The 10,480-nt window shown below is 33.5% G+C and overlaps 1 protein-coding gene across 1 annotated transcript in view; it reads left to right on the top strand.

Moving 5' to 3' along the window:
• LOC106883643 (protein MTSS 1) overlaps window positions 1-10,480 on the top strand; it is a gene marked incomplete at its 3' end in the record, with an annotated part of 307,187 nt that overhangs the window by 226,611 nt on the left and 70,096 nt on the right. Inside the window, exons 13-14 of the mRNA XM_052970923.1 lie at window positions 4,879-4,923; window positions 10,439-10,471. Of these exons, the coding sequence (XP_052826883.1) occupies window positions 4,879-4,923; window positions 10,439-10,471 (78 nt within the window). The remainder of the gene's footprint in view (window positions 1-4,878; window positions 4,924-10,438; window positions 10,472-10,480) is intronic.

Below are 10,480 nucleotides of genomic sequence, written 5' to 3'. Positions count from 1 at the left end.
CTCTCTCTCTCTCTCTCTCTCTCTCTCTCTCTCTCTATGTATGTGTCTATCTATCTATCTATCTATCTGTCTGTCTATCTATCTATCTATCTCTCCATATTACTGTATGACTGAGAGCATGCATCTCTGTATATTCCTGGGTGGATGTGTGCATGCTTTCAAAGAGTTTTTCATTTTGTTTTTGTTTTTTTCACTGCAATCATTACACATGCATATATGTGTGTATGTTTGTGCGTGTGTGATAGTATATGAGTATGAATCTGATTTAACATATGCAGTTTTCCTACAATGCATCCAAGGTGTTTTGCATGGTCTCTAGTTAACATTGTCTAAAACATACATTTTGAATAACTCTTTATTATTGTTATTTATTTTCCTACTCCTGTTTAATTAATTTCATTTTTCATTGTTTATTTTTATTATTATTTGTTGTTTTATTTGTTATTTACTTGTTTACCCCTATATTTCATTTACTCATTATCATCATTACATTACACCAATTTTTTTTTTTTTTTACAGAATTAGGGTGTCACATTAAATGCCTTCTTTAGTGTTTGGTTTTGTCCATCCACTTCTCCACTCCAAAATCGAGTCTCACTAGCCCCCTACTTATTCCTTCTTTATCTTTCATCATTCTAAGGCTAGCACAAGATATATACTGGGAGGTGGAGGTGTCAATTCATTTCACTGTACTCTTTTTTATTTTTCTCTTTACAAAGCTATGGCTCAAGACCGACATAATAAAGGATCTTATCTAAGCATACCTTCAATTGCTTTAGGAATTACTTGTCTTAAGAAGAGTAAATGGTATCCTTATTGAAATCTGAAATACTCAAATAGTTTCAGAATTAAAGATTGGTAGATGACTCCAATGCTTAGAAGAGAAAGGGAGAAAATAGAAATTGCAATTTTGAATTTGCTTTGCAATAATTTCGGTCAGAAACCTTGTGTTAAAACTAATATTGTTATATTTAGGAAGAGTAGTAATTGATAAAATCTAAAAACATAATCACTGGTTGTTGTTAGTCTATATTTCACTTTTTTTTTTACTATTGTGAAAACATGCAAATTTTTTTCTCTTTTTTTTATACTTAAAACTTGGAACCAAACATTTAGAAAACAAAATGTACAATCATTAAGAAAGCTATAGATTGGTATAATGAAAAATATTTGGGGTGAGGGGTGTTTTGGAAAAGAAAGAGAAGGGAAATATAGACAAACGGCTAGTGAATGTGTTTATAGGCCTTATCAATCAAGACTCCTCCCGAATATAACAACACTGAAATTTCAAATTCAAATTTCATTTTAATATAGTTCATGCAAGAAAGGTTCTGCATTTGCTTAATGTCTGACAGACCCTGTAGTAGTAAGGGATGATATCTTTTGTTGATCTGTAGTTGTTTATATAAGACATAGTAATGAAGGATCATTTTTCTTTTCGGAATATCATAAAAGGTCTTCTCTTGTTAACTGTTTCATAAACCCTTGAGTTTCTTATATGATATTAAATTGTTTTGCAGATCATACATATATATACAGGATGCGGTGAATAAACTGTCATCTAAATTATGCAAAAATGAAAATAACACTAGCATCTCATTTTAACAGATATATTTACCAAAATTACATAAAAATATCTTGAAATACTAAAGAGTAAATTTATTCAATAAAATCACCATTTACTTCAACCATGGCCTCCAGACAACTTTAGAATCTCCTGCAACTTTTCTGGATGGTCTCCTTGTTTAAGTTGGTGAATGCTGCCATAATCCTTGCCTTCAATTCATCTTTGGTGTTACAAAGAGTTTTGTTGGTCTCTCGCTTAACTGTGCCCCACACATAATAATCAAGGGGGTTGCAGTCAGGGGAGTTAAGTGGCCAGATGTTAGTGTTGATATGGTTGCAGAAATTGTCTGACAGCCATGACTGGGTTCTCCTGCTTGTGTGGCATGGTGCAGAGTCCTCTTGCCAGACATAGGGTCTTCCAGCATCCACCTTCTTGACCCAGGGCAGCCCTACCTCCTTCAGGCACTTGATGTAGGCCTCCATGTTGAGTCTGAGGCCATGTGGGACGATGACTGTAGGCATAATGTCGCCATCACTAGTGATCACTGCAAACACCATGATGTTGACTGGATATTTGATTTTTATCACTCTCGGTACATGTCCTCAGATTGACACCCAAACACTCTGAAATATTCATATTGGAGCTTCCAGCATGAATGTCAAGCAGTACAGCATGCCATTTCCAAATTTCTGTCAGAGTGAATTATGTCATGGTGCTGTTCTTCTCACAGATGGTGCCCAACCAGCCCTACTATACTGTGTAGTTGACAAAATCACAAACAAACAATACACATGTGCAAAATTAAAAATATAAAATGCTGTCAATTTACCCATTACACCCTGTATATGTATGTATGTATGTATATATTATTGTAGTCAAGTAAAATCATATTTAGCATAGTAAAACAGTGAAGGATATGTTTGCTGACATACAAACAGCTTGGTCAAGCTTGAATTAAATAATCAAAGTTGCATGAAGCAGCAATTGAATAAAAAATATATCCATGAAATGTCATATTTATCTAATTCTAGTTAGACCAAGTTCTACAAACACCAACAAAATGCTTAACAGCATTTCTTCCAGCTCTTCACATTCTGAGTTCCATTGCTGCCAAGGTCAACTTTGCTTTTCATCCTTTTGGGGTTGATGAGATAAAAGTAGCAATTGAACAGTAGAGTCAATGTAATCAACTCACCCCCTCCCTCAAGAAAGGATTATTATTATTAGTATTATTATTACTTAGTATTATTTTGTTACTCAAGACAGAAGTGTATAAGACTTTAAATCTAAGCTAAACATTTAAATAAAAACCAAATAAATGAAAGCTAGCTGAAGTTCATTCTAACCTATACTGGCTTAGAATCTTTTGCGTTTTTTTATTTTTTTTATTTAATTATTTTAATTATTGTTATGAACGCTGCAGTATATTTTTGTTGTTATTGTTGGTCTGTTGAGTAAAACACCTGTTTTATTTTAGATGTCACAGTGAGATGGTGGGAGGATGGGGTTCATTTGTAAATGTTCTGATAATGCTTAGCCAAATGCTTTCTATTTTTTTTTTTATTTTGCCTGTTTTTTTTTTGTTGTTATCTGCTTTAACAACAACTTTCAAATGATAGAACATTACATTTACACATGCACACACACATATATGAGCTTATATATATATATATATATATATATATATGTATATCCTCATCCATTTTACATTTGTTTTTCATGCTAGTTTGTCTTGTGGCTTGGGATGGGTTATTACAGTTCATGTGAATTCTTATTTGAAGTTACTGCCCTTCTACAGAGGAAACCTGCAATATGGTTCAGCTTAATCAACATCTCATTCTTGTTCTGTCTTTAGCTTGGCTTCAATAGCTGAACACTCTTCTTATTGCTAGCTGCTTTACAATGTGTGCTGCCCACATGCAACATGCTAGTGGTACTAGAGAGGTTGTTTCATGTAAGCATGAAGAGTGACCTCTATTCTGAATTAGTTTTATTTGTATGTGATAGACTGCACTTCTTGGTGTTCATATGGTCCTACATACACTGTACCTAATATATATATATATATATATATATATATATATATATATATATATGAAAACTGGCACTCCATCAGTTACAAGGACAAATGTTCCAGTTAAGTGGCTGAGCACTCCACAGGTATGCATTCCCTTAATGTAATTCTTGGAGATTCAGCTTGACACAAAGTGTAACAAGGCCAGCTCTTTGAAATACAGGTATTACTCAATTTTTGCCCACTGATTGGAGTGGAGTGGAGTGGAGCAGTGTTAAATAAAGTGTCTTGCTCAAGGTCACAAAGCACCACTAAGTATTGAACTCAGGACTTTACAAGCCTGAGCTGAATACCTGAACCTCTTAGCCACACACCTTAACTATATAAAGGTAAGATGGTCATGATAGAAACTGTTTCCATCATAGGTTTGCTCAGTCAGAGCTGGTTTATGACTAAATAACTGTTTGCCAGTGGTCCTAGATACACTGTTGCAAAAAGACAAAAATACAAAATCAGTGTGATGCTCACAGCTGGAATCCATTTTTCATTATGGATTTTGCTAGATCAGAGCTGAACTGTAGAAAGTAGTATCCCAAGGTTTTCTGCAATTTTATGCTGTGTCCACCTTCAGAATGACCCACAATACAGCCTCTTTGAAATTCAGACAGTTCCAAGGCTTCTCTTGTACATGACATAATTAAACAGTCACATGTAGAACCTGAAACGTAGAAATGTCAATTAATAACGAACATAAAGCTTTACAAGTTAGAATAAACATAAAATGATGTTTAAGGGGTGTCTATTTACTTCTGTCGTGTGTGTGATTTAAATAGAAAAAGGTTAACTGTGATTTCAAAGATTTGGCTTGCCCACCTTTGTCTGACAAAGGCAAGCAAGTCCAAACTTGAAAAAATATGATAAATATGGTACTCTATTAAAAAGTATTGAGTAATATTTCAGTTTAATGTTAAATTGTTTTTGCATATAACTTGACATAAAAACAAACACAATATATATATATATACACACACCTGCATATAGTAGAAGCTGCTTATTATAATCATAAATAGTGTTATCAAATGGTTATTATCTAAGTTAGTGAGTCCCAAACACACTCGGGAGTATTGTCATATCCTCTGTTTTATGTTATCAGCTGGCTTGTTGTTATCTAAAAGGATTCTTCCCCAAAGCGATCGCAATGAACAGATTCCATTATATGTGCATGCACATGATATTGTTTTCATTTCTAGATTCATATTCTCTAAACCTAGCTTGTTAAATTTTCTTCAAATTTAAGGAGAAAACAGAGGACATTTCTGAGGAGAACCTTACTGCTGAACAAGTAAGCACTGTAAACCATTTTGCTGATTGCAAATAGCCTCTGGTCAGCAGCTCTTCACCATTCCCAACTATGCATGCTGATGCATTGCAGACTCATACTTTATCCTGATTCGAAACTGCCTGCAAAGCAGAACTCTGTGCTCTGTTCTACTCTTAATAGATAGTCTCACCTAAACAAGCCTATGATACAAGAAAGATTCCCTTTCCACTAGTTAAAGAATTTCAGTAGTAATTGTATATGTCATTATTTCTACCACACTTGTCTCACTAACAATAACAAAGCATGAATTCCATTTACATCTTTACTAACAGTTAACAATAATTATATATACATAGTCAGAATTCATTTTTTTTAACAGTTGAATTCAAAGTAGAAAAGCTATGAATAATAGTATGGCATGGCTGTGTGGTAAGAAGCTTGTTTCCCAACCACATGGCTTTGGGTTCAGTCTCACTGTGTGGAACCTTAGTCAACTGTCTTCTACTATAGTCTCAGGTTGACCAAAGCCTTGTGACTGGATTTGATAGTTGAAGACTGAAAGAAGCCCATCATGTGTGTGTTTGTTTGTGTCTGTATTTGTCTCCACCTCCGCTTGACAACTGATAACTTAGAATCTTGGCAAAGGAATATGTATCAAATTGAACAATAATAAGTACTGGGGTCAATTCGTTTTACTAAAACTTCAAGATGGTGCCCCAGCATAGCTGTAGTCTAATGACTGGAACGAGTAAAAGAATAAAATAAAAGAAATGTATATATTGGGTTAACAAAAAAGAAAAGAAAGAACCTTTGACCATTTTCTATCGAAATGGTTTTTTAACCTAATATTTACATGCTATTATTTATAGCTTTTGTACTTAGAATTCAGTTGTTAAAAACAAATTATTTCATGTTCACTCAAAGTTCCTAAATTCTTATAACATTTCACACACACACACACACACACACACATACACACATATATATAAAATATAAATTTGTTAAACCAAAACCTGATAGCCTACTTGAGGAAAGCATTTTTATTTTTACTTATTTATTTATTTATTGAACTATTACTTGACATTTTGATGTTAAGCAATAAAATAACCCCTCTTTATTTTTATGTATCATCAATATCTCTTGCTGCAGCTTCAGATATTATCATAAATTACCTATACATTCACCTGCTTGGTTTCCTCTCTTGCTTTTATTTCATTTATTTACAGGAAGTTAGTCAGTTCTAGAGATTTGAATAACTTTCTTTCTGAACTCCCTTCTCTAATATTAACCACAAAAGACTATAATGTTTGTGTGATAACTTTATTTCATTTGACCATTTTGGTTAACTAGAGAGGAGTTAAGCTTATTTATCTAAGCCAATTTTTTTCATGAACTACCAGGTCCATTGCACCTGATGTTGAACTCTAATTTCTGTAGATAAGACAAATCTCTCCAAGACAACATTTTAGTCCATTCCATATCAATTACAAAGCTTTTAAATTGTGACTTTTTTTACACCAGTAGCTACGCATATCCATCACATGTCCATGATGCTTTGATGAGAGACTTGAAAACAAGTCACATATGGTATCCATGGCACAACATATTTTCCTATCTTCATTGGTCAACATAAACTATATAATCTGCTTTATCTGATAATCCAACAATCCTAATTCCTCACTTATAATTAAGTGTTCACTGTTATTAAAAATAATTTCTTTCACTGTGGTCTTCATTGAGGATAAGATAAACTAATCTCTGACCTTTTTTTTTTAATCCTCTTTGGTCGCTTGTTAATTAGATTAAATGTTATTGCTGTTGTCCCTCTTGCTGAAGTCAGCAGGTGGGGGGATTAACAGCTTTTCCAGAAAGAGTCTTTTGAATCTTATTATATTTCTTCAGTCATTGAACATGTCTTTGAATGCAGCTTGTAATTCTGTCTCAGGCTTCAATATTGATATTAGAATATATTCGAAAGTAATTTCAACTTGAAAATTCATTTCAAAATTGTCCATGTTTAGAACGTTGTGCTCATAATCATGAGGGAATGAGTTTGATTCCTGGACTGGACTGTGTGCTGTGTTCTTGAGCAAGACACTTTATTTCACATTGCTCTAATTCACTCAGCTGTAGAAATGAGTTGTGGCGTCACTGGTGCCAAGCTGTATCAGCCTTTGCCTTTCTCTTGAATAACATCAATGGCATGGAGAGGAGAGGCTGGCATACATGGATGACTACTGGTCTTCCATAAACAACCTTGCCCAGACTTGTACCTCGAAGGGGAACTTTCTAAGTGCAATCCGATGGTCATTCATGACTAAAGGGGGTCTTCTCTCTCTCTCTCTCTCTCTCTCTCCGAAGCAGTTCAATCAAAAAGAGAAATTATTAACAATGACATTTAATAAGCAACTTTTCAGCATTTAACATAGTCTTTTCACTTTACTTGGGATATCCAAGTCTAGTTTTATATTCTCCTTGATTGTTTTGGTCTAATTATCAGTCCCACAGATAGCTATATCTTCTAAAACTAAAGATTGACTAGTTTCTATGTCAGGTGAACCTTTTCATAGTTATGTCAAAACTAACATGATAAAACTTACCAGCATCACTTTATTAACTGCATGTATGAATTCCATTTAGCTGGGGAAATGAACTTGATATAGCCTAAGTAGATTATACAGTGACCTAACACTCACAGACAAGGAAAATGTATTTAATTCTAAGCATTCACAGAAAATACCTGTAAAAACTGACAACAAATGAAAGCTCACATGTTGGTTGGAATACAGCATGCTTTTTATTTATTTCATATATTAATCTAAGGAATTTTAAGAGATTACTAGTGATTTATCTTGGCAAGAATAATTTCATTTGAAAGCAAAGACAGAAAAATACTGTAGGGTAGGCTGAAAGCTATCTTGTAAAAACCACAAAAAAAAAAAGCTTGAAGCATTAGGTATTTTTTCAGTCGCTTTTGATGTTTTTTCAGTCTCTGTAAAAAAATCCTAGTGGTCCAAGCTATTTTTTTCTTTATTTTCTTTATCTTATATGAAAAGATAAATAAAATATATCATGTGTTATTGAAGAAACAAGTATGTATTCATTTTTGTGTGCTCATAGTGTACTAGTTTAGCATCATTTCCTCTCATTGTTGTAATATAGTGCATACAGTTCCTATCTAACCTCCTTATCCCCTTCATTGTGCTGCATGTCCTCAATACAGACATTTTTTTTTCATTCATCCATCTTTTTCTTAAAAGCCTTTATCAATGGCAGTGTTGTATAGCTTTATTCTTCAAGCTATTTTAGAAGGGAGAGAAAAAAAACACTTTGGGTCCAAAAGCTGTTTTTTAAAGAAGAATTACATTTATACAGAACAGTTAAAGAGATTTTCATCAACTAATGGCTGTGTTTTACAACTTTATTCTTCAAGCTATTAAGAAGCAAGTGGGCGGGATTAACCCATTTTGGGTCCAAAAGCACTCTTTGAGAAGAATTTAAAAACTTACACAGAGCAATAAAGGAAATTTTGGTCATATCTGTTTCAGGAATCCATCCTTCGGAAATTGATTCTCTCTTGGATTTTAACTCTGAGCCTAATTCAAATAATTCTTCCAATTAATTTCCATGTCTATTTTCAAAAAGGAATTACGCAATGAAAGCCAGTAAAATGGTCTTCCTTAGCAGAAGTCAGATGAATTAAATACTCTCGATTTTTCTTCTAAAGATTTCTTCTTTTCAGCATATGTTTCTTTCAAGGTTTTCATATCTTGTATTACATTTTAGTGTTGTAATTAGTCCACTTGTTGATATTTGTTCTGTCTGTGACTCCCACCACTTCCTTTACTCATCATTGTCTCTCTATTGGTTCAAAAAAAAAAAATACACTCATCCTATCATTCTGGTTTTGTTGCAGAAGGTAGTGAACTTAAGTCTCTAATTAGTGCTGCCAATGTTGACTATATTTGCAGCAGCCTTTCTAAATTGATTACCATTAATATCCAGAAATAATCACAGAATATTTGGATTCAGTGCCAAGATCACATTTGTCTATATGTGTCATTTCCTGGTTGCAGCCTTTTGTGTCTTAATGTTCCCTGGTACAGTAACATTATCTGGTCTTTCCCACGTGCTTTTCCGACAGGCACCTGCTGTCAATTAACATTTAGAAAATGTTTCAGTGTGGTTGATGTTGAGCCAGCATTGATTAATAGAGATTAATGTAGTATTTAAAGAAATGCTGCAGTCAAAGATTTAACCTCATTTTCTATTAGAAACAGATAAGACATTTCATTTGGAGAGTAAAGTTTGATTAGTAATTTTACAAGATTTTATATCTATATCATATATATAAATAATTAGCCAGTTGTCCACAAGTCAGGAAAAAAAAATACACTCGATATGAGTAATAGAGTGGTTATATTTTTATCAAGCAATATGTTACTGGTCATGCCATATAACTAGTCAGAATATTACCATAGGTTTCATGTTGACTACTGCACTTAAGCAATATTGAGGACCCTTCAAATGTACTCTGACTAGTTATATGCCATGACCAGTAAGTAATATACTACTCAATTATATATATATAGTTTCAAACTGTTTGTTGTCACTTAAAATTTCAAGTTTATGATTGCCAAACAACTTCAATATAACAAGTTGTTTGTTATATTGCATCAGAAATGCAAGACTTTTAACTAATAATAGTTAAAATTATATTTTACTAAAATTATATATACTCTACTTCATACAATGAATATCATTTTCCTCTTGTCTGTAATTTCAAGCATATGTATGGATGTGTGTGTGTGTATACATACACACTTATATACATAAAGATGGATTTACTTATTAATATTAGTTTATTCTGTTTTCTTTATTATTAGTTTCAAATTTTGGCACAAGGCCAGCAAGTTCAGTGGGGAGGGTAAATTGATTACATAAATCCCAGTGCTTAACTGGTACTGAATTTATCGACTCTGAAAGGATGAAAGGTATGGTTGACCTGGGCAGAATTTGAACTCCTTACATTCTGATTTCAAACTCCACCCAGGTCAACTTTGCCTGTCATCCTTTTTGGGGTTGATAAAATAGGCACCAGTCATACATTGGTGTCAATGTAATCGACTAGTCTCTCCCCACCAAATTTCAGACCTTGTGCCCATAGTAGAAAGGATTATTCTTATAAAGGCGGCAGGCTGGCAGAATCATAAGCACACTGGTCAAAATGCTTAGCAGAATTTCATCTGTCTGCTTGTTCTGGGTTCAAATTCCGCTGAGATTGACTTTGCCTTTCATCCTTTCGGGGTCGAGAGTACCAATGAAACACTGGGGTCGATATAACTGACTAGTTCTCTCCCCCAAATTTCAGGCCTTGTACCTATAGTAGAAAGATTTATTATTATCATTATTATTATTATTATTATTATTAATATTATTATTATTGTTACTTCTTCTAGCTGTCTTACCTTCCTGCATGTGCTTGTGCTCCCCAAAAAACCTCACCAGTATAAAATTTCTTTTTTTTGCATTTCAGTCATCTCAAATCAGAAAAAAAAAACAAGTCACGGTACATTCT

This window comes from Octopus bimaculoides, chromosome 9, assembly GCF_001194135.2.
Source record: "Octopus bimaculoides isolate UCB-OBI-ISO-001 chromosome 9, ASM119413v2, whole genome shotgun sequence".
In the NCBI taxonomy this organism is placed as follows: Eukaryota; Metazoa; Mollusca; class Cephalopoda; order Octopoda; family Octopodidae; genus Octopus; species Octopus bimaculoides.
This window is presented reverse-complemented; position numbering and strand designations above follow the sequence as displayed.